Below are 24,379 nucleotides of genomic sequence, written 5' to 3'. Positions count from 1 at the left end.
GGCAGACTGAATAAACTGCTTTATACTAAATAAACTGATTCCAAAATATTAAAATACAAGACATTATCTATTTATTATTATATTTTTATTCTCAGAAGATGTATTTCCAGTTTATTTGTTCAAGTTAAACTAATAAATTACCTTTTATTTCTCAAAAATGCCCCCCCTATTCATTGGAAAATGCCCCCCCCCCCTATTCATTGGAAAGAATAAGGTAGCAGCCTTTTTATCTTAAGAGAAAATAAATAGCATATTGTTGTGGGCCCTGTGATACAAACATTGCTCTTTATTCCACTCAATCAGCTATTATAAGCACAGTTGTAGTACAGTCATAGTTATAAAGATCAAAATTGGCTCCACTATTCATTAGTTAGCAGAAATAATAGCACTGAAAGCTTGATATATTACTAGATTTAACATACATGGCAGCAATAACTTGTTCTTTGATCCTCTAAGAGCATAGACAATTGATAACTTATGTGAGGATGTTGCCTAAGAAATGTTTGAGAAAAGGGCTCTTTTTAGGCCAGGCACACAGTGAATGAACAGCATACAATGCAGCTTAATGATTTAGAAAAATCAGGAAAAAAAATACACCTCCGTGAAATCACTTTAAGATTTATTAAATAGACATATAGTTAGATATTGCAAAATATCAATTAAGTAATAGGGAGTAAGAATACCTCAATTATCCGGTTATCCACAGGCATAGTAGTACTGACCATGTGGACATTTGGGGTAGAGGTGGATCTCTGCCTTTGAGAAAGGGAGCATTCAGGAGAAGGATTTGTTCCACTGAATGTGAAGACATGAGGTGTAGAGTATCTATGCTGAGAACTAAGGAGAGAAAACAAAATTATAGATGTATGCTTTTATATGAAGAACTTAGCATTAATTTGTGAAAATCTATAGAACCTATTTAAGAATAACAACTTTTATGTAGTTCTCTAGAAATAACAAGTTATTTTGGTACTATGATTTTCCCCTTACTTCATTCAGATTAGAGAACCAATTTTAAACAATGGCTTTGAATAAGGACCGTGTCCTTAAATTGTAGATTTATTCCCAAATATGGAGTGCTTTACAAAGTAACTCCAGGTTATCCTCATTTAACATTCATCCATTTATTTATAACTGCCTTCCCAGTTCCTTCCCCATCATTTTTTCCTGTCTCCACGTGCTCTTCATCCTGGCTATATGTAGAGGAGCACTGTAGCAATATACCACATGCCAGAGGTGAGAACTATGAGAACTTTTAGTGTGTTTTCAAGGAGTGAATGGTAAGGAATGTTTTTAATAATATTAGAACTTTTAGCTTTTTAAATTATATTAATTGGATCTAAATGTATTGTCATGTTTTCTTTGATATGTTGTGAGCCGCCCTGAGTCCTCGGAGAGGGGTGGCAATGCAAATCCAATGAATGAAGGAATGAATGAAGGAATGAATGAATGAAGGAATGAAGGAATGAAGGAATGAAGGAATGAATAGTGGTAGACAAGGGCAATGGTGTGCACTAGGGAGCTTGGGCATTGTTCATCACTACTAGCTGGGGCCTTCTTTCCCAAGACACAAAAAAGGCTCTTGGGACACGAAAGAAGGACATAGCTGGTAGTGACATGCAGTGCTAGGTATGGCAGTGGATGGGGCGATGTGGCAGATAGTCCGGCACACAAAAGGGCAGAGCTAGGCAGAAAAGTGAAATGGAAGCACTTGTTGCTTTAGATTGAGAGGCAAAGGAATTATCGTATTTTTCTGAGTATAAGACGTTTTAACCCACCAAAAGAGCTGGTGCAACTTGGGTGAATCTTATACCCCCATCCTTTGGCCTCTGTCTCCCAGCAATTTACCTCCTTGCAGCAAACAGAACAGAACCTGTTAAGCCCAGCAACTGATTATCAGCTTTCTGACTCTCAACTGATAAATAGAATTCTTTATTGGCCAAGCGTGATTGGACACATTAGGAATTTGCAGGCACGCCAGGGGCTAAAACTGAAAGTGAAACTAAAGCTGCAAGGAGGCAAATTGCTGGGAGGTAGAGGCAGAGGCAGAATTTTCTTTACTTTTGTTAATTAGATTGCTGAAATTGGATGGAAGGAGATAAGTCAACAATTATAAATGTCTGTAGAATGTTTAAATTATTAGACTTATTTTGTATAGACTGCTTTATTATTGTTCTTAATAAAACTTAACAAAATGAAGAAGCTTTTTAAAATAAATGCTTGATCTGAAAAGGCCCAGTGCTTTTGTATCTTCTTTTAAATAGCAGAGAATAATGTATACTTCTAGAAAGCTACATCAATTTTAACAGCATCTGTACAAATATAGTCTGAAATGTAACACTGTCTGTTTTATATTAAGATAAGACAGACTTAGTCATGTTTGGAGTAGATCTATTTAAATAATTGGGAGGAGTTAGTATGACTACATTGAAGAAAACTTTCTAGAGTTAATATAGTGCCATAATGTACATTTCTCCAATTCTTTGCTATTTCTATGGGTCAGACACAGAAAAGAGTGTATATCATCTGTACTGTTTGCTAGGAGGCAGAGGCAGATTTTTCCCTTTGTTTTCCTCCCCCAAAATTAAGGTGCATCTTATTCTCTGAAAAATACCATACTTCTTAACTTATGATGACTGTGCAAAGTTATACTACTTTACTGGGCAGCCTGAAATGGTACTGAAGAAATAAATCAATTTGTGATGAAGTGTTCTTTCAAAAAAAAAACCTTATCATTTTACACACGTTAATTTTGCCCAGAAATTCATAATACTGCTAAATTGTGCAAAACAGTAACAGTTTAATATAATAGTAAGGGCCGCTTACTTAACGGGCATCCGAGAGACAGATTCACGTATTCGCCGAGTCATCAAAGGAGGTGCTGAGATACCACTATCACCAATATTTGAATGTGGAAATAATCTAAAATCAAAGCATCCAAAGAAAAAAAATTCTGAATTCAAGAGAATTCTTAACATTTCAACCAGGGCAGCTGTGTTTTTTTCCCAAAAAGAAAAATCATTCTAAGAAAAATCATAATTGACATAGTATTTAAGTTTAAAAATGCATTCACATGATACACTATGCCATAACTAGAAAATATTGTATAAACCAGGGGTGGGCAATTAATTTTGTCATGAGGCCGCATGAGAAATTGGGATGGTTTTAGAGAGCCAGAGTAATATAATTAACTCAGTTCTACCCAATACTGTAAAGACCCAGACCCTAGCCTGACTTAAGCACCCAGACCCACTCTACAGACCCCTAATTGTTTGCTTTACTGCAACATGGTGTACCACAGTCACTGTGCTGGAGTGTTTGCGTGGTTTCTGTGCTCGGCTGCTCTCGGTAGGAGGTCGGGGTCCGCTCCAGTGCAAGGATGAAAGAGTTCACCACGTCTGGCGGGACTCCTTTGGGTCCTGCTTTTCTCATGATTCATCAGGAAAGCAGGAACTGGAGGAGTCCCGGAAGACGCGGTGAGCTCTTTCATCCTTGCACTGGAGCGGACCCCGACCTCCACGGTCCGGTCACAGATAGCGGGCAGGCCGGTCAGACAGCGGGTGGGCCGCATGTGGCCCACAGGCCACACTTTGCCCAGATCTGGTATAAACTATGGTTAAGTGAAGTACAACTTAGCATGATAAACTTAGAATTCTTTTACCAATACTATCTTTTCTCATTTTTTTCTTCATAGCATTGTATCTCAGGTAAGTGGAATAAGGATTGTTATATTCTGTTTCACATTTACCTTGAGAACCAGTTTTTATAAACAATTAAAATTATACATTTGAACAGGTAATGTAGACAAAATACTTCTGCTTAGAAGTACAGGAGGGTGCACTTCTTATGACCAGAATGTTGTTATGCTATCTCACATGCCTCAATCTTCTTGCATTTATATATTTATTTTGATTGCCTCAATCTTCAACTGTTTCACTCTTCACATTTCTTTCTGTTCCTTTATTTCTTAATATACTGTTCAGCTTTGTTTATAGGGAAATGCCCAGCTAACCCTTTATTTACTTTACTAGAAAGTAACAACACATGTATGTAAGTTGAAGAATGTAGATGTGCATCTTCATGGAGTGTTATTATATAATAGTGAAGGGGCTTGCATAATGATCTATGCCAGTGATGGTGAATCTATGGCACGGGTGCCACAGGTGGCACATGGAGTCATATCTGCTGGCACGCTCCAACGTGCATGTGTGTGCAGGCCAGCTGATTTTTGCCTCGATTTTTGGGAGGGCCTTTTTGGCTTCCAGGGGGTGGGGGGCATTTTTACCCTCCCCCAGCTCCAGGGAAGTCTTTGGAGCCTGGGGAGGGCGAAATACAAGCCTACTGGGCCCAACAGAAATTGGGAAACATTCCATTTCCAGACTCCAGAGGGCTGCTGGGGGCAGGGGAAGCTGTTTTTGCCCTCCCCAGGCATTGAATTATGAGTATGGGCATTTGTGCATGCACAATAGCACAAGCCCACGTTCTTTCGGCACCCAAGGAAAAACAGGTTTGCCATCACTGATCTATGCTGTTCCCCAAAGGGTTTCAAAGCAAGTTGTAAAAAAGGAAATTATACTGAATGCAATCCACTGGAGAAAGAAATTGTTTTAGTGCCCTGAGAAGGAAACCACATGAGCATTCCCAACCAAAAAATATCAATATGATACTGAAAACACAAACTACTGATTAGAAGATGGCCAATAAACCCTTGGAGAAGAGGACACTGCAAGTACATTGGTATCTATTGTGTGGTCTGATTAAAGCCAAAAGGATATGGCCAGAGGCAAAAGAAAAAGTTCAGTGCTAAAAAGTTGTGTGGGTCATTGATATGTGGAATTTCACAATCAGGGGGTGGGTTGTTATCGCTAAGCCCCGGAGCTCTGTTCCAGTAGTGGCCTCCGTTCCGGTAGCGGCCTGCAGATTGCACAATTTGAGCATGATAGCTCCAGTGCAAGTCTTCACCGTCATGCAGTGCCATCTCTTTTTTATTTTTTTCACTTTATTTTGCTTCCTGCGCATAAGTGGAAGCAAAATCTCACAGGGGGATGCAGGCACACATATGATTTCAGAACTTTTTTGCTTCTGTGCATACGCAGAATTAAAAATTTGCTAAAATCTCACTTAGAAACATAGAAGACTGACGGCAGAAAAAGACCCCATGGTCCATCTAGTCTGCCCTTTTACTATTTCCTGTATTTTATCTTACAATGGATATATGTTTATCCCAGGCATGTTTAAATTCGGTTACTGTGGATTTACCAACCACGTCTGCTGGAAGTTTTTTCCAAGGATCTACTACTCTTTCAGTAAAATAATACTTTCTCATGTTGCCTTTGATCTTTCCCCCAACTAACTTCAGATTGTGTCCCCTTGTTCTTGTGTTCACTTTCCTGTTAAAAACACTTCCCTCCTGAACCCTATTTAACCCTTTAACATATTTAAATGTTTCGATCATGTCCCCCCTTTTCCTTCTGTCTTCCAGACTATACAGATTGAGTTCATTAAGTCTTTCCTGATACGTTTTATACTTCAGACCTTCCACCATTCTTGTAGCCCGTCTTTGGACCCGTTCAATTTTGTCAATATCTTTTTGTAGGTGAGGTCTCCAGAACTGAACACAGTACTCCAAATGTGGTCTCACCAGCGCTCTATATAAGGGGATCACAATCTCCCTCTTCCTGCTTGTTATACCTCTAGCTATGCAGCCAAGCATCCTACTTGCCTTTCCTACCGCCCGACCACACTGCTCACCCATTTTGAGACTGTCAGAAATCACTACCCCTAAATCCTTCTCTTCTGAAGTTTTTGCTAACACAGAACTGCCAATGCAATACTCAGATTTAGGATTCCTTTTCCCCAAGTGCATTATTTTACATTTGGAAACATTAAACTGCAGTTTCCATTGCTTTGACCATTTATCTAGTAACGCTAAATCATTTACCATATTACAGACCCCTCCAGGAATATCAACCCTATTGCACACTTTAGAGTCATCGGCAAATAGGCAAACCTTCCCTACCACTTGCTTGCACATTTCTGCACATTTTTGCTTCCTGCACATGCGCAGAAACAAAATCTTGTGAGGGGACACCTGCTTATGAGAACTCAAAGAAAGAGTTACTGACAGCTAATTATGGTGCAATGATAGCACCAAGTTGGAAATGACTGGCAAAAGGGGTACGCAAAAAGATTTTGAATACAAACAACTTTGATTTTGAGGCGCTCCCAATTTGAGTCTAAAACAGTTACTTGGAAACATGCTATTTTGGGTTCAAAGGGGGAGATTTCAAGTTCCAAATATTATCAAAATGATTGAAACTACACATAATGAATGCAAAATAACCATTCTGAACACAAAGCAAGTCATTTTGATTTTAAACGCTTTTACAGATTCCTTACAGAAATGTGTCAGTTATCATTCTATCACAATAATCGTATTAGCTTTAGTAGAGATCTTTAGTACAATGGCAGAACTAGTACAAAATAAACCAGCAAAGAAAAGTAAAAAAAAACTATCAAAGACAAAGGACTAGTAGACTTGCTTACTCATTGCTTCTTTAATTATAGTTTACTGATCGAATTACATTTGGCTTAGCTAAAACATGGTATCCATATATCACAATTTCTAAGCTACCGTAGCTAAATTCACTGCCATGAATTTCAAATAAAAACACATTTTGGTTTTCCAAAATGGTCGAATCAGACTATAAAATAAAATTACAATAAAAAGGGATTTTTAGATTCTATGTAAGTGCTTTGCTTTGCATCTTTGAGCAATACAACCCACTATAAATTTAGCTATAAAGTTGCAGCAGTGAGTGAAATGACAAAAATTCTAAACAAACAGGAGGGGCAGCTAATTTTACAAATACTTTTCCCCATTCATGATATTACCTGTTGAAACAAGCACCAAAATGAAAAAGAAAACAAACAACTGAGTACTTTAGGGAAACTGCACTGACAACAAACACGGACCAAAGCCTAGCTCCTGCCAGTGTACTAAGGACAAATAAAAAGCACAAAAGATGTAGTTAGAGTGCATTATTAAAATAACATGCACACAGTTATTGCATATCAAGTCACAGATAGAAGCATTAGATAGGAATTAAGCAAATTGAAATGATAATAGCAAACAAAGTACTGTAGTCCAAACTTTCAGAAAAATTCCCTGCTACTTTTATATAATAATTTAGGAAAGAATCATCAATCAGGCAATTCTTCAATAATAAGATGACCACCTTTTTTTTAAGCAATCAGGATTCTGCATTACTGTATTTGAACAAGTAAAATTACTTCTATCCCGCATCCTCAAAAGTCCTTACAATAGTTGCCGGATATTGCTCCAGTCCACACACATAGTTGGAACTTTTGTGCTGCAGTGCTCATGGAATTTGTAACCGCAGGTTTGACATCGGAATCCATTTAGTAAAAACTTCAGACAGATGTCACAGTATGCAAGTTTCAGAAATGTTTTCCGTGCCTGGAAAACAATTGCAATTGTTTTGTCACTTATGTTGCCAATTACAAAGAGCAAACAACTTTCAATAAATGTGTCTTCAAAAACTAACTTTAGTTTATATTTTCAAATTGCTTCAGTACATGTTCATAGGCATTGAGCTTTTATAGCAATCAGCAAATTCTAAACCATCATGATCAAATTTTAGTAAGTACACAGAAACAAGTACATGCTCAAACAGGTTTCTGTCTGTTTGTATGTATGATATCACACAGAGAAGAAAATTTAAAATTGTCCTTTAATTTCTCCCCCTCCCCCCCAAAAAAACCAAGTACATATTGAATTTTCTCACAGTTCTCTTTTCTTCTCACTATGTACAAAATCAATTTCAAAGATTCTTTGAAGTTCAACATACCCAAAGGGGGTTTCAGAAAAACTAACCCAAGCTAAATTTACAGATGGGTTTAAAAAGAAATACTTTGGAATATCTTTATATATTCTAGCTAGTCCAATGCATGCATTATTAAATGAAAAGAAAAAAGGATCACAAACTTGGGTGTTCCAATCTTTGTACACTGATGACAAGGGTTTTTATATCATACAGAGAACTACACATTTCATATAGAGGACTGCATATTCAGCAATGTTTAGTCTTTCTCTATATTTTTCTCACCAATTTTCAGAAGTTTCAGGAAAAAAGAGCTGAAGCTGGCATGTCCCCTGCTCCCTCCATACTTTCATTTCATAATTCATGTACTTGATTAGTGAGAATGTTCTAATACAATCATTAGGCCAAGATTGAAAGAAGCATTAATCATAGCAATGATCTAAATGCCTACAGGATCATAACATATTTTCTGACTCTTTCTTCATGCAAGAAAAGGAAGGTCAGGAAAACCCATTCAAAAGTTTGTTGTTATGGGAAGCATGAAGAAAAATCACTAAATGGTTAAGAAATTTAGTTTGTGTTATTTACATGAGTTAAAAAATAATTTTTGAACAATGTAGGCACTAATGCACAGATCAGAGGTGGATCGCTTCATCCCTAACTACTTTAGGTATAAAATCCAACTACAACTACCCTTGTGACTATCATAATGGACTTTTAGAAAGGAGAGATTTTAAACTGCACTTGGTAATTCTTAATCTTGCAAGGAAAAAAGGTCCAATGCAAACAAGAAAAAAAACTGAAGAAAAGAAAAGGAAATAGGCGTTGATTGCTTACCTGAACGCCTCTTCTCGTACGGTGAGCGGGTACAGCAGTCACATGGGTTGCTCATGTCCAATCCGGTGGAACTGAGCCTAGTGTTAAAAAAGCTTGCTGGATCCGCCCCTTCCCCAGAATTCGCGAATCCATAGACTAGGCTCAGCTGTGAAGCTCTGTAGTGTTCAACTCTCATTGTTAGAGGAAGAAAGGTTAGGAAGGTAAAGAAGACACATACAAGGGACGGGAAGTGACTGCTGTACCCGCTCACCGTACGAGAAGAGGCGTTCAGGTAAGCAATCAACGCCTATTCTCCGTACTGAAGGAGCGGGTCCAGCAGTCACATGGGACATACCCAATAGATGGTCCCTAGGGTGGGATTAGATTGCTATCGTGAGAGATAACGGATTGGAGTACCCTTCTGCCGAAGGCAGCGTCCGCTGAAGCGTAAGAGTCAATCTTGTAGTGCCTGATGAAGGAATTTGGCGAGGCCCAAGTGGCTGCTTTGCAGACCTCCTCCAACGGGGCTTGAGTCGCCCAAGCGGCCGAGGTGGCTGCGCTCCTGGTGGAATGCGCTGTAATGTTCTTTGGGACTGAAAGGGAGGCCGACTCGTAGGCCTTAGATATAGTCCCTCTGATCCAACGGCCAATCACTGTTGAAGACACTTTGGTACCCATGACTCTGGGGTGATAGGCTATAAAAAGTGCTTCTGACCTCCGAAAGGGTCCTGTGCGTTGGATATAGATCCTCAGCGCTCTGATGAGATCCAGGGTGTGCCATCTAATTGCCAAGGGGAGGTCCCGTTGGAGACAGAAGGAAGGCAAGACAATATCCTGTGTTCTGTGGAACATGGAACTGACCTTGGGTAAGAAGGTGGGGTCCAGTCGCAAGACTACCTTGTCCTGATGGAATTGGCAGAGGTCCTGCCTGATTGAGAGGGCAGCCAGCTCCGAAATGCGTCGGGCAGAGGTAATAGCCACCAGGAATGCTACTTTAAAGGATAGGTACCTGAGGGACGCCGATTTTAGGGGTTCGTATGGTGCCTGCGTGAGGGAATGGAGAACCCGTGGCAAATCCCAGGATGGATACCTGTGGACCTTGGAAGGTCTGAGGTTGGCTATACCCTTGAGGAATTCCTGAACTTCTGGAAAGGAACGGAGAGGCTGTCTGCGGGGCCCCGCTAGGACAGAGGAAATGGCCGCCAGATGACGCCGGAGGGTGCTGGTGGAAAGTCCTTGATGGAAACCTTGCATAAGGAAGGAAATGATCCTGTGTATGGGGATGCACAGGGGATAAAGGCCTTCCTGTAGACACCACTGGTGAAACTTGGACCACGTATGGTCGTAGATTCGATTGGTCGAACCCCTTCTGGCCTTTAAAATGACTTCCACTGTATCGGGGTCGTGACCACGCAGTTCTAGGTCTCTCCTGATAACAGCCAGGCGGTGAGGTGGAACCACTCCGGGTCTGGATGGAATGAGGCCCCCTGCCGCAGCATATCCCCCGAAACGGGGAGTCGCCAAGGGTCCTGGACGGACAACTGTTGGAGATCCGCGAACCAGGGCCGGCGGGGCCAATGAGGGGCGATTAGGATTACTCGGGCCCTCTCGGTGAGGACCTTGTGAATCACGTCCGGGAGAATCGGAATAGGAGGGAATGCGTAAAGTAGGCCTGGAGGCCATGGGCTCCGGAGGGCATTGATTGCTTCCGCTCCCGGGGATGGAAATCTGGAAAAAAAGCGAGGGAGTTGGGCGTTCGCATTGGTCGCGAAGAGATCCAGAACTGGTAGGCCGAATCTGAGGCTGATTTGATGGAACAGGTCTTGATGGAGATTCCACTCTCCTGGGTCTATCGTTGCTCGAGATAGCCAATCCGCCTGGACGTTGAGGCTCCCCGAGATGTGATCGGCTAGGAGCGACCGAAGATGTTTTTCCGCCCAAAGGCCTAACTTGAGGGCCTCCCTCATGAGGGCCTTGGATCTCGTGCCCCCCTGTCTGCAGATATGGCTTTTTGTGGCAATGTTGTCGGTGAGAATGAGAACGTGCCGGTTGGGAATGCGAGGAGAGAAATGCTTCAGAGCCAGGGATACGGCTCTTAACTCTAGCCAATTGATTGGCTTGGAAGCTTCCTCCGGGGACCACGTGCCCTGGGCTATCATCCCCTGGGCGTGGGCGCCCCATCCCGATAGACTGGCATCTGTGGTGATGACAAATTGATCCGGGCACCTGAACGGGGATCCTTTGTCCATGGCCGGAGACTTCCACCACTTGAAGGATCTGCGAACAATTGGTGGGATGACAATGCGACGACTTGAGTTGCTGTGCCCCGATCTCTGAAAGGGTAATAGGAGCCACTGTAGTTCCCTAGCATGAAGGCGAGCCCAGGGAATGATGCCTATGCATGACACCATCTTCCCCAAAAGGGAAGACAGGGATACTATGGAAACTGAAGGTTGAGATAAAATGCATGAAATTAACTCCCCTATACTGATTTTTCTCTCAGGAGAGAGAAAGACCTGGGAGGATTCTGAATTAATAACGGATCCCAGGTGTAAAATGGATGTGGAAGGTTGGAGATGACTTTTGTCAAAGTTGATGGAAAATCCATGGTCTTGTAGAACTGACATGGTGACAGAAAGGTCTGTTTTCACTTTCTCTAGGGAGTTCCCATGAATCAAAATATCATCAAGGTAACATAAAATGTGGATGGGAGACGCCCGGATGTAGGCCGCCAGAGACCCCAAGAGCTTTGTAAAGACCCGAGGAAAGGCCAAATGGCATTGCCCTATACTGGAAATGCCTGCCCTGAAAGGAGAAACGTAAAAATTTTCTGTGGCATTTGGCTATAGGAATATGGAGGTAGGCCTCCGTGAGGTCTAAAGAGACCATGAAATCTCCCGGGTGGATGGCAGCCAAAATGGATGATAAGGAGTGCATCTTAAACTTCCTATATTTGATGAATAGGTTCAGCTTCTTTAAATCCAAAATAGCTCTCCAACCTCCGGAGGATTTTGGAACCATAAATAGGATGGAATAAAAACCTAGACCCTTCTGACCGGGGGGAACCGGTTGAATGGCTCTGATGGACAATAAGTGGGAGATGGCCTCCTCCATACGGTTACAATCTGAGGAGGACCTGGGAGAAGGGCAGGAAATAAAACGTTTCGGGGGGGGAGAAGTAAATTCTAAGAGAAGGCCTGTTTGAACAGTGTCAATGACCCAGGGGTCCTTGGAGGTGAGACGCCAATTAGAGGCGAAATGGGCTAGGCGGCCACCTATGGGAATCGAGGAAGAACTACCATCTAGGTTTTTTTGAAGCCCTGTTAGAGGACGCTCCCCTTTGGAAGCGAAAACCTCTGCCCCTGGAGTTCCTACCTTGGGAACGAAAGCGGGGGGAATACTGACCTGGAGATCTCTGATAGGAAGCCGCTTGATCTTGCTGACGCCCTGGGCGACGAAAGGACTGCGTTTTGGTAGCCTTTTTGGTGGTTGGACCCAATACTTTCTTCTTGTCCGTGGTTTCCGTGAGGAGTGGATCCAGAAGATCCCCGAAAAGAAGGTCGCGCTTTAAGGGTCCCAGAGATAACTGCCACTTCTGACGTACTCCTGCTTGCCAAGGGCGAAGCCATAGGAGTCTTCTTGCCGTTGTAGAAGCTGCAATAGACTTAGCAGAAAATCTAGTAGATTGTAAAGTGGCATCAGCCACGTACTGAGCAGCTGCAAAGACCTTGTTGAAGTCTTGTTGACCTCTCAAGTCATCGGGAGGAATATGCTGTTGAAGTTGGCGAAGCCACAGAAGCATGGCTCTGGAGAAAAAGGAAGCCGCTGCAGAACTTTTAATGGCCCAGGAATCTGCGGTGAATCCTCTTTTGAGCATCTGTTCAATCCGCTTGTCCTCTGGGCGGAGGACTTCCTCTGCTTCGCCTGGCACAGCAGCCGCCGAGTGAAGGATCTTGACAGGTTCATCCGGTTTAGGAAAGGAAAGGAGCTCCTCATAGGAAGAGGAGAGTTTGTACAACTTTTTGTCCTTGGTTGTGGGATTGAGCCCAGAGGCTGGGAAATCCCACTGCTTAAGTAAGGCATCTTTAAACAATTTAGGCATAGGAATTACCTCATTATCCTCCTGTTCCTCTGTGAAGTAAGGTAAATTCTCCTCCGGGGGATCAGTGGATGTGGAGGCCTGTTTCTCCTGGGCCGCCAATCCCGTAGAAATTCTAGCTTTGAGGAGGAGAGATTTGAACAATTGAGAGGGAAAGATAGTAATTGGAGAAGGAACCTTTATTTGGGATTCCTCATCATCTGAGAGGCCTTGAAAGGGATCCTCATCCTCCTCCATATCCTCATATTCGTCCTGAGAGGAATCTGATTCATCCTGAATAGGAGCTCTAACCGTTGGGGAAGAACCCAAGGGGCGGGAGGGACGAGGAGGAGGAGGAGGTAAGGGAAGCGCATTGATGGTAGAGAGTTTAGCATCAATGGCCTTGGATAACACAGAAAAAATAGATTGGAATTCAGGAGGTAAATTAGAAATATCAGCAGGAATGGCAGAAGAATCCCTGAAGGCCTGGGAGGATCCTGGCTGGGAGGAATCTTCAATAATATCTGGTTCCTCTGGACCTACTCCCCATAGGTTAGGTTGGGGTCTGTCTAGGTTTGGCTCATCCAGAGATAACACAGGGACCCCAGAAGGAGGCAGATAGGAAGCCTCTGGGGGGTCATGACTACTGAGTACTTGGGCCTGTACTTTCAAACGTTTTGCTGATTTGTCATGAATTTTTTGTAGGGCTTGGTCCCTTCTCTTCTCAGCCCTGGTGACTTTGGTCGAGGGGCGGGCCCCTGGAGAAGAGGAGGTCGAGGCCTGGGGGATACTGGTAATCTCATCGCCTGTAGGCCTGGCCTCTCTGGGACCTTGAGTGGTGCCTCTCTTGGGAAAAGTAGCCATAGTCTGACAATTAACAGAAGACAAGGCTGAGCCAATAACTGAATAATTAGGGAGAAGAATTTCAAAAACTTCCCAAGAGGAATGGATCCTGCTCCGAGGCCTCGGAGCTGCTGAGACTTGAGGGCAATCTGGGCAAACCCAGAGTTCGTGTCCCCAAATACAGCGTGGCCAGCCTCCCTAAACTTTAATTAAAGTAACCAAGGCACTCTGGTTGGAGGCTTAGCCGGTGGAGAATTAAGCCTGAGCGTCCCAAAGCCCACTCCGGGATCCAAGCGGTGGACTGAGGCCTACGCGGCTGGCAGAAGGCCAACACGAGAGGCCTAAATTTAAAAAGGGCGCGAAGGCCTTCGCGCCGAAAAATCGCTCCGTAATAGAATTCTTAAAGGGGAAGCGATCGACTAAGTCCAGGAGACTAAAACAAGCGTCTCACTCCGCAGGAGGTATTTCTTAAGCCCTTTAACAATAATACTATAATGAATCAATGAAGCAATACTTGCACCAAGACCTCCAGGCCAAAGGATTAAAGGAATCCACAAGCGGCAGCGGGGATCGTAAACGGCAAAACAGCCGGGGGGAAACGAAACCGCAACTTCTCCCAAGGAAAAAAGCCGAGCCACAAACGGCTGGCGCTATTAGTGCAAGTAAACAAATAAGGATAAACAATTCTTACTACTTTTGAAGGAAAGATCGAAGGGAAGGTGTTAGAATGTTGAACGAGCTATCACAATACAACCGCAGGATATGCGAACTGAGCGAATTCTGGGGAAGGGGCGGATCCAGCAAGCTTTTTTAACACTAGGCTCAGTTCCACCGGATTGGACATGAGCAACCCATGTGACTGCTGGACCCGCTCCTTCAGTACGGAGAATATACTACAAGACTAGCGAACAAAACTGTTCATTTTATATCAATATAGGAAAGACCAGAAATCTCACCTATATTATAGCTTTCTGATTTACATGTTTATTTTCCGAGAAAATAAAATAAAGGCTAAAGTCTGAAAATAAAATAAAGGCTAAAGTCTTCTTCTCATAATGCTTTTGTTTTTCTATACATATAAAAGATCAACATACGAAGTTATGTGTTGTGAGTGGAACATGATCAAGGAAGTCAACTTGTAATTCTTCTCCAATCAAGCATGCAGCATCTGTATTCCAATCCAATCGTGCTTTTTTACTGTAAAAACAAATAAAACCTCTTAAATATCTGAAGTATTCACTTTCCAAAGAATTATTTGGGGGGGGGGGATATTTGGAAACCTCATTTATTTCAAATAAATTGTTAATTAGAAACAGAACTACCATAAGATACACATGATAATGTATTTTACTTTCTAGACTGAAGTACAGTGAACCCTCGATCATCGCGAGGGTTCCGTTCCAGGACCCCAAGCGATGATCGATTTTTCGCGAAGTAGCGGTGCGGAAGTAAAAACACCATCTGCGCATGTGCAGATGGTGTTTTTACTTCCACCGCCGCAGCGGGGAGCGCGCGCGCGTTGCTGGGGCCGCTCCCCAGCTGGGGAGCGGATCTGGGGTTTCCCCAAGCGCCCGCGCGTTGCCGGCTCCGCTTCCCAGCTGGGAAGCGAAGCTAGGCTGCCCCAAGCGCGCGCGCGTTGCTGGGGCTGCTCCCCAGCTGGGGAGCGGATCTGGGGTTTCCCCAAGCGCGCGCGCCTTGCCGGCTCCGCTTCCCAGCTGGGAAGCGAAGCTAGGCTGCCCCAAGCTCGCGCGCGCCGCCCGCCCGCCCACGCTGTTGCCGGCTCCGCTTCCCAGCTGGGAAGCGAAGCTAGGCTGTCCCAAGCTCGTGCGCGCCGCCCGCCCGCCCACGCTGTTGCCGGCTCCGCTTCCCAGCTGGGAAGCGGAGCTAGGCTGCCCCAAGCTCGCGCGCGCCGCCCGCCCGCCCACGCTGTTGCCGGCTCCGCTTCCCAGCTGGGAAGCGGAGCTAGGCTGCCCCAAGCTCGCGCGCGCCGCCCGCCCGCCCACGCTGTTGCCGGCTCCGCTTCCCAGCTGGGAAGCAGAGCTAGGCTGCCCCAAGCTCGCGCGCGCCGCCCGCCCGCCCACGCTGTTGCCGGCTCCGCTTCCCAGCTGGGAAGCGGAGCTAAGCTGCCCCAAGCTCGCGCTCCAGCCCACCGCCGCTGGGGTCTTACCGGGGCAAGAGGGGGAAGACCCAGGGAAGCCTCTGCCCGTCGGGGAAACTCCACCATCTACGCATGCGTGGAAGGGCACGCATGCGCAGATGGTGGAGTTTACTTCCGGGTTGAAAACTAGCGAAATAGCCCTTTCGCGATCCTTGAGGACGCGAAACTCGAGGGTTCACTGTATTCAAAATTGAATAACTGAATAATAAGAGTTAATATTATAATTGTTCGCGATAAAACGTAAGAAACATACAAACACCATCATTTTGTAATTAGGTCAGCCATCAGTATAGTACACAAGCCCATAATTTTTGGACTTCCGTATTGATATCATTGTATTAGTTGTTATTTTGGCATCTTCATTAATTTTGTTAAATATGAAGTTGCAGCCTCTGTACAACCACTTGAACCTTAAGTTATCTGGAATTTACATATTCAAGAGAAGACAGTAAACTGACATTATTCATGATTTGGGCTTAATGTGGCCTTCAGTATAGGCCTTAGATGGACTGAAGTTATCCTCCCCAGCAGCTTGGTATAGAATTATTTGATCTTGTCCTATAAAAAGCAGAGGAATCTCTCAAACAAGTATCATAGCTGGTTTATAATTTAAAAATAAAGTCCTGTCTTAAAAAAAGAATCCGCAGCTGTTATATGAAATGAAAGATACTAAATATTATATTAATATTATCTAAATATTATATTAATCTTTAATATTAAATAACCTCATGGGAATAAATTATTTATATTCAATTTAATTCCAATTCTTACCCTCTGTGTTCAGTAGGTAATTGAAAAACAGCACAGCATTCTGGCTGCAGACCTCTAACTTTCAGTGCTTTCATAAGACAATCATGAAGAGACATTCCATTGCGTACATTTACCTGTTAAGCACAAAATAAAGGTTTTTATTTCCAATAATATAAATTATTATTTAGCTTCTTAATCTTCATATTTCAATTATAGAATAATTGTTATTAAACGCTAGAAAACTCAATTTGTTAGACAATAGCCAGATTTCTTAAATGCTGGTAAACTCTTACGGTCAATACAGTGAATAGAACTGAAAATTCATCTCTAGTAAGGATTAGAATCTAGAAAGATTCTCAAATCTTTCTTCCTTTCTTTTCTTTCTTTCTTTTGGCATCTACACCTGCAACTCTGTATACTTTTACCTTGGAAAAACTAAATGCAAAATGCATTAAAGGCATTGACCTCTGACTACAATTGGGACCAGAATTTCCATTGCTAAGCAAGGCAGTTTTTAAAGTGAGTTACGCATGATTTTACAGACATTTTTGTCATGGTTAAATTAATCGCTGCAGTCATTTAGTGGATCCAGTTTTCCCGCAATGGCTTTGCTTATCAGAAGCTGTCAGGGAAGATCACAAATGATCCTGGGATACGGCAACCATCATGTTGGTTGCCAAACGGTCAAATCAAATTTTGATTAAGTGTCCAAGGGGATGCTGGGATGGTTCCAAGTGTGAAAGCCAGTCAAAAGTCACTTTTTTCAGTGCCGTTGTACATTTGAATGGTCACTAATTCTTGCAAGTTGAGATTAATTACAATATAACAGCACCACTAGGAGAGATTTACTTCTCAAGAGACACATACTGTCTGTTATGTTTGTTAGGGGTTTAGTTGCATTGGTACTAAAGCTGCATTCATTGATTGTTCATGGATCTACTGTAATTATTTTTGCAGGATGGAACCAGGATGAATTGGAGGAAGAAACTGAACAGAGAACATCAGAGATGAAACATTATTTGGTCGAGAGATAGGGTCAATGTAGCCAGACTTTCGCAGAGCTGTAGTAACTATAGGGATTACTTATACCTTAAAATTGATGAGTCCAATTTATTTTTAATCTCATGAGGAATTCCTATCATACAAAGTGACCATCTTATTTAAAGATTTATTACAGTTGATATTGCATTGGAATTTATTCTGCTCTTTGGGGGCTTCCAGTACTCATTTAGACAGTTTAAAGCGTTAGCATGACCTACTCAAAAGAGCAGGTATACATCTATTCAGAGAAATTACACTAGTGTCACTACTCTTTCCAAAATTATGTGTGTGTATATATTGAGTAAACATGTTGAACAAAATGTCAGTGTATCCATTCTGGAATATTCCACATTTAAACATTTTTAGACTACTGGGGCACTGGAATATTTATGAACTAGTAGGGAAAAAACAGTGAATCTTTCATTTTGATCAAAACAAGAAACAGACTCACCACTGTGCGTTGCTTATTAGGCAAAAAAACACGAATAGTATTACTTGTCTTGGAGGAATCTAAAAGTTTCCCATCATCAGATGCTCTGCGCTGATAACCGAATTGTTCAACAATAGTAGGTGAAATACAGCTGGGTCCATTGAAAACAGAATCCTTTAATCCAATTCCATCAGGAAGAGTCTTCCAAGCTCCGTGAATGTGGTCCATTGAAGCAGCTTTAAGCAACCAAACCTTTAAAAGAAAGACAAGTCTCCTCAGGAGCACGCTAAAACCAGTTTCTTATTTTGCTACAAACTAAGAACAGTGTTCCCTCGACTTTCGTGGGGGATGCGTTCCGAGACCATCCGCGAAAGTTGAATTTCCGCGAAGTAGAGATGCGGAGGTAAACACACTATTTTGGGCTATGGGCAGTATCACAAGCCTTCCCTTAACACTTTAAACCACTAAATTACAATTTCCCATTCCCTTAGCAACCATTTAGATTATTACTCACCATGTTTATTTATTAAAGTTTATTTTAAAAAATATTTATTAAAGGCGGACAAAAGTTTAGCGATGAAATATGACGTCATCGGGCGGGAAAAACCGTGGTATAGGGGGAAAAACAGCGAAGTATTTTTTTAATTAATATTTTTGAAAAACTGTGGTATAGACTTTTCGCGAAGTTCGAACCCGCGAAAATCGAGAGAACACTGTATTTGCAACACCAAATGTATAGTAAAAAATTTATAATTCCATTATTAAATATAAGAAAGCTTCTTCATCAACAACTGTCGGGAGGGGGTTGCCTTAGTGGATGTACATAGATCCTCCACCTCCCTGTGTTCCCCCCACCTCTACCCTGTGCATGTGTGTGCAAACTCCCCCCCCCCCATGCTCCCTCCACCCCCTCCAGAGGCCCTCTGAAGAGGCCATTTTCACCTTCCTGGAGGTTCAAAAGAAACCTCCGGAGCCTGGGGAGGGCAAAAAACAGGCCTCCAGGAAGTTCCAGAAGCGGGCCCGTTTCTGGCTTCCGAAGGGCATCCGGAGCCCAGGAGGAGACCATTTTTATCCTCCCAGAGGCTCAAGAGAAGTTTCTGAAGCCTAGGGATGTGTCCCTCCCTCTGCACATGCATGGCAGATACTCTAAAATCAATTGTTTGGCAGGTGTGCGCGCATGTGCAGTGGAGCTGACCTGGGCAACGGCTCGCATATCCGCAGAGAAGGCTCTGCGTGCCAAATGTGGCATGCGTGCCATAGGTTCGCCATCACAGCTATATAGTATATAAGAATCTTTCTTTAAAATAATTGCTGATCAAGAATCTCATTTAAATATTGTGCTAAGCCATTATGAGTCTTAAAATAGTAAAATCTATCCACTGCAGTTTAGTATTGCACAAACCAGGCTATTATTACTTATTTAAACATACAGTACATAAAAATGTTTCTGACTTTGTGTGGTGCGGCAACTCAGCTGCTAGTGTTTCTGGTTTGTTTGTTTGTTTGACTTTTATGCCACCCACTACAATTTATAAGGAATTAAATACAGACATTTTTAGAGGGCAAATACACCATACACATAGCCATCCCTAACCAATTGCACAGGCTACTTTATTTCAGTTCTAATAATAGACATATTTGCTTGCTAACAACTTCTTAAAAAGCTAGTAGGCTCGGTCTTCATGGTACAGAGATTTTTTTTCATCAGCCTATATAGAATATTACATACCAATATCATGTTAAGAGACATAGACAAGATGGCATTATTAGTTTAAGAGACTGGAGAGCAAGTATACTTTTAATTATCAGTACCAATCAAAATTGATCTTGAAATTCAACATTCCCCATTTGATCTAGGAACTAAATCCTAAACTGAAACATTATTCTTTTATATTAGTTTAGTGCAAGCATATGCAATTTAAAATTATCTATTTAGGTACTGAATATTATTTCAGTTTATAAAGCTATAGTGAGGTCTTCAAAAACCAACCAGCTTAATTTGTTATAATGAAAATATTTACTGACCCCTTGCATCCTGGACATAAGCTGTTTCAACTCCTACCCTCAAAACGTCGCTACAGAGCACTGCACACCAAGACAACTAGACACAAGAACAGTTTTTTTTCCCGAATGAAATCATTCTGCTAAACAAATAATTCCTTCAACACTGTCTAACTATTTACTAAGTCTGCACTACTATTACTACTATTTTTTTGCCATTACTTCCTATCACCCATTTCCTCCCACTTATGACTGTATGACTGTACAGTAATTTGTTGCTTGTATTCTTAAGATTTTTATTAATATTGTTTCATGATTGCTTATTTGACCTCTATGACAATCATTAAGTGTTGTACCTCATGATTCTTGACAAATGTATCTTTTTCTTTTATGTACGTTGAGAGCATATGCACCAAAGACAAATTCCTTGTGTGTGCAATCACACTTGGCCAATAAAGAATTCTATTCTATTCTATTCTATTCTATTCTATCTTTAAAAATTAGAATTCTGGACTTCCGGCTCCTCCTTCAGTGAGATCAGAAGCCAGGCCAGCTCCAAACACTTCACACCTGAAGGTCTGAATTCAGACCTAACCCTCCGCCCCGTAGCTAGAGGGGACAAAGTGAAGGGGGACCACCAGGAGGGTAGAGGGGAGCCACATCTCCCTTTCTCAAGCTGGCAAGCCCCTAGCCAACGGTGAGAATCTGTGGCAGCGAACATGGCTGCCACAAAGCCAAAGGAGGACCAGAATGAACAAGACTGAGCAGGAGGAAAAGTGAGTGATTTGTGATGTGGGGCAAAAAAAAAGACTGTTTTTGAAAACAATCCCCAAGGGGGGGGAAAACGAGAGGGGGAAATAAGGAAGGTAAGGATTAGTGGTGGGTTAAGTATGTTATAACTGTGGAGAAAAAAAAGTCTAAAAATGATTTTTTGGGGGAAGATTTAAAGAAGATGTGGCTTTGAATACCTTACCTTAAAGAGGAAAAAAATACTGATATTTGAACTGGAGTTGTTTTTGATTTAATATAAATTGACTATCATATTGGATTTACAAATGTAAAACAACAAATTGAGAACACAGAACAAAGAAGAGGCGTTTCTGATTTGAAGCAGGAGTGCCATTTTGGGAGAAAAGGAGAGACCTGACTCTTGGATTTTTTCCTTTTTGTTGGATAAACAACGTGGATTAAACTTTGTGGCAAAAATGATACCAAGTGGAAATAAAGATGTGGAAAGTATACCCCAGGACACTTTCGTAAAAAAGCAGTGCAAGGGAACAAAAAAAATATTTCAAGTCATGGATTGTATAGAACTGAAACTGAAAATTATAATGCAAAGAATAACAAATGCAGTTCAGACAAGTGGAGAAAATGTACAAAACTTTGGAAAAATGAAAAAAAAATAAAGAAACAAGAAAAGAAAATACAGCAAAGAGATGATTGAAATACAGAGAGTGAAAAAGACAGCAAAGCAGAAGGGGAAGATTTCTGGTATGGAAAAGATAAGGAAGGAAAAGGGTAATTAGAAGGGGAAAGAATATAGTCTGGAGGACAGAAGGAAAAGAGGGGACATGATCGAAACATTTAAATATGTTAAAGGGTTAAATAAGGTCCAGGAGGGAAGTGTTTTTAATAGGAAAATGAACACAAGAACAAGGGGACACAATCTGAACTTAGTTGGGGGAAAGATCAAAAGCAACGTGAGAAAATATTATTTCACTGAAAGAATAGTAGATCCTTGGACGTGGTTGGTAAATCCACAGTAACTGAATTTAAACATGCCTGGGATAAACATATATCCATCCTAAGATAAAACACAGGAAATAGTATAAGGGCAGACTAGATGGACCATGAGGTCTTTTTCTGCCGTCAGTCTTCTATGTTTCTATGTTTCTAAGAAAGAAAATACTAGAAAAAATGGAAGCAATATTAGACAACAAAAAGGGAGAAAGGAGTGAAAAATAGAGACCACAGTAAAAAAAATGGAGTTAAAGATAGAAAAAAGAAAGTTAAAAGAAATATGGGGGATGCAAGCAAAAAAGAAAAAGAAAAGAGGATTAGAACTTTGGAGCAGGGTAAAAGAGGAGGGATAAAGGAAAAATAAAAAGTTATAAATTAATAGTAATATTTTTGAATATAAGCATGATAATAGAAAAGATGAAGATTGAAAATATGTAACCTTAAATATGTTTTGTATGGGGGGGGAAGAAAAATAATATTTTTGAATATAAGTTTGATAGATAATGTTTGATTAATTTAATAGTACATAAGTATGATAGGATAAAATACAATTATGAATAACACGTAGAAATGAAGTGATAAAGTAATACAGTGATCCCTCGAGTTTCGCGATCTCGATCTTTGCGAAACGCTATATCGTGATTTTTTTAAAAATATTAATTTAAAAAAAAACCACTTCCGCGTTTGGCTTCGGAAGTCAGCTGGGAAGCGGCGCGGCTGTTTTAAAAAGGTTGCAGCCGGCCTGGGGGGCTTTCCAGCATCCCCCCGAACCCCCAACCCGGGTTCGGGGGGGTGCTGGGAAGCCCCCCAGGCCGGCTGCGACCTTTTAAAATAGGTGCTGGGGGGGGCGGGGGCAGCCGACATGCAAAGCAATCTGTCGGCTTCCGCACTTTCGTCGCTCCCCACCTCCACCATCTGCGCATGCGCGGCCATGAGAAAAAGGGCGCGCATGCGCAGATGGTGTTTTTACTTCCGCAACCCTACATTGCGAAAAATCGATTATCGCGAGGGGTCTTGGAACGGAACCCTCGCGATAATCGAGGGATCACTGTATAAGAAAAGTTTAAGATTGGAAAATAGAAAAATATACAGATTGAAATATGTAACGTATTTATAATAAGTTTGTTATTTGAAAAGATGAAGATTGAAAACGTAATTTTTAAAGAAGAAATATGTAGAAATGAATTTACATGTGTTGGGATATAAGAGGTAATAATTAGTGTTAATGTGTATGTTTAATCAATTTACTAGTATTATATAATTATGAATAAATTGTTTAGTAAAAAGGATAAAATATATGTATGAATAACATGAAATGAAGTTCTAAAATAGAAAAGATGAAGCTTGAAAAATACACCGGTAAGAATAATATAAAGATTGAAATAAGTAAATTTGAAATATATTTTGTAAGGGAAAAATAATGATGTAGAAAAGAGGATAATGAAATTATAAGTTGTTGTTTTTTTTATTAATGTTTAGGAATTAAGTGAAGTAAAATATATTAATTTCAGGGACATATAAATTGTGAAATGACCACATCTTTGTTTGTTGGAATTAAAATTGGAAGAAAAAACGTAAGAAGGGGAAAATAGTAAAGACAGATATTAAGAGGAAAAGTATGAGAGATGTATTGAAAACAAAATGATCATGAATTGTAGTGTTGTTTAAAAAAAGAAAAGAAATATTGTTCGAATCAAATGCTCACGACATGAGACGTTGAAAGAACAAAAATAAACAATATGTATGGGTATGTGTGTGTGTTAAACAATTAGAATTCTGCGCAAACAATGGAGAAAACAAAGTCCAAATGGTGAAAAAAGAAAGTACAATCTTTTTCACTATTAGCTTTAGTGGCACCTTGCTTCTACTTTTACATGATCCTCTTTGTATTGTTTTTGCAAAGTACACCAAAAAAAATGAGATTTTACCTTAAGGTCAAAAGTGTTATTTTCAGAGAATGCTATCCATAAGACACAAGCACGCTGGCACATCCAGCTGAATATGACTCTATTTTTTAATGAGAACGGATGAGTTCATCCAGTCTGACTTTCTATCACTCTTTTGCCACTAGGAGGGAGAAAGGAACCATGTTTGACAACCTCCACAAAGAACAGGTGAGGAAAAATAGAAAACACCAGCCTTTGGGTCGTTCCATGACCTCTGAGCTAAGCACTCATAGCAGCACAAGAAAATAGTATAGAATAAGCATTGAGGCAAGAAATTTTCCAAAGTTGTATTTCTCTGTAGAAAACAATCAATATTAAAGGACACAGTATTTTACAATATTAGTATTTTAATAAACAAACATTTTTCAGGTGAGTCATGCACATAGACATCCTATATTGGCATATATATAGGAATGTGGGTTCTAATGGTGGAATAACAGTTCTCAGCTTTTGTATATTTTTCTTGACATTTAAGCAATGTAAGAATCTTAGTATCATACTCTTACTATACCTTACATTGTGTTAGAGGAAAAACTAAACGTTTTGAATAGTATTTAGAACCATTTAAAATGAGCGTGATTATTAAAGAAAAATGGAAATAATTATATGGAATGCAAAATATGTTATATTAATAATAGTTAATCCTTCAGGTGCCACAAGACTCTTAATTCTGTTTCTTCGTTGTTGTTTGGTTTTGGGGTTTTGCTATAGAAGTTACACTTTCTTACACTT

The 24,379-nt window shown here is 41.2% G+C and overlaps 1 protein-coding gene across 3 annotated transcripts in view; it reads right to left on the bottom strand.

Moving 5' to 3' along the window:
• RAF1 (Raf-1 proto-oncogene, serine/threonine kinase) overlaps positions 1-24,379 on the bottom strand; it is a 78,962-nt gene that overhangs the window by 27,570 nt on the left and 27,013 nt on the right. For all 3 annotated transcript variants that reach the window (XM_070738572.1, XM_070738574.1, XM_070738573.1), the window contains 6 exons: positions 17,982-18,212; positions 16,511-16,623; positions 14,676-14,778; positions 7,323-7,480; positions 2,827-2,922; positions 684-837 (listed from right to left, as the gene is read on the bottom strand). In XM_070738572.1, the coding sequence (XP_070594673.1) occupies positions 684-837; positions 2,827-2,922; positions 7,323-7,480; positions 14,676-14,778; positions 16,511-16,623; positions 17,982-18,212 (855 nt within the window). The remainder of the gene's footprint in view (positions 1-683; positions 838-2,826; positions 2,923-7,322; positions 7,481-14,675; positions 14,779-16,510; positions 16,624-17,981; positions 18,213-24,379) is intronic.

The sequence above is a fragment of the Erythrolamprus reginae genome, chromosome 2 (assembly GCF_031021105.1).
Source record: "Erythrolamprus reginae isolate rEryReg1 chromosome 2, rEryReg1.hap1, whole genome shotgun sequence".
NCBI lineage: Eukaryota > Metazoa > Chordata > Lepidosauria > Squamata > Dipsadidae > Erythrolamprus > Erythrolamprus reginae.
Note: the sequence above shows the minus strand (reverse complement) of the source record. Positions and strands in the feature narration are given on the sequence as shown.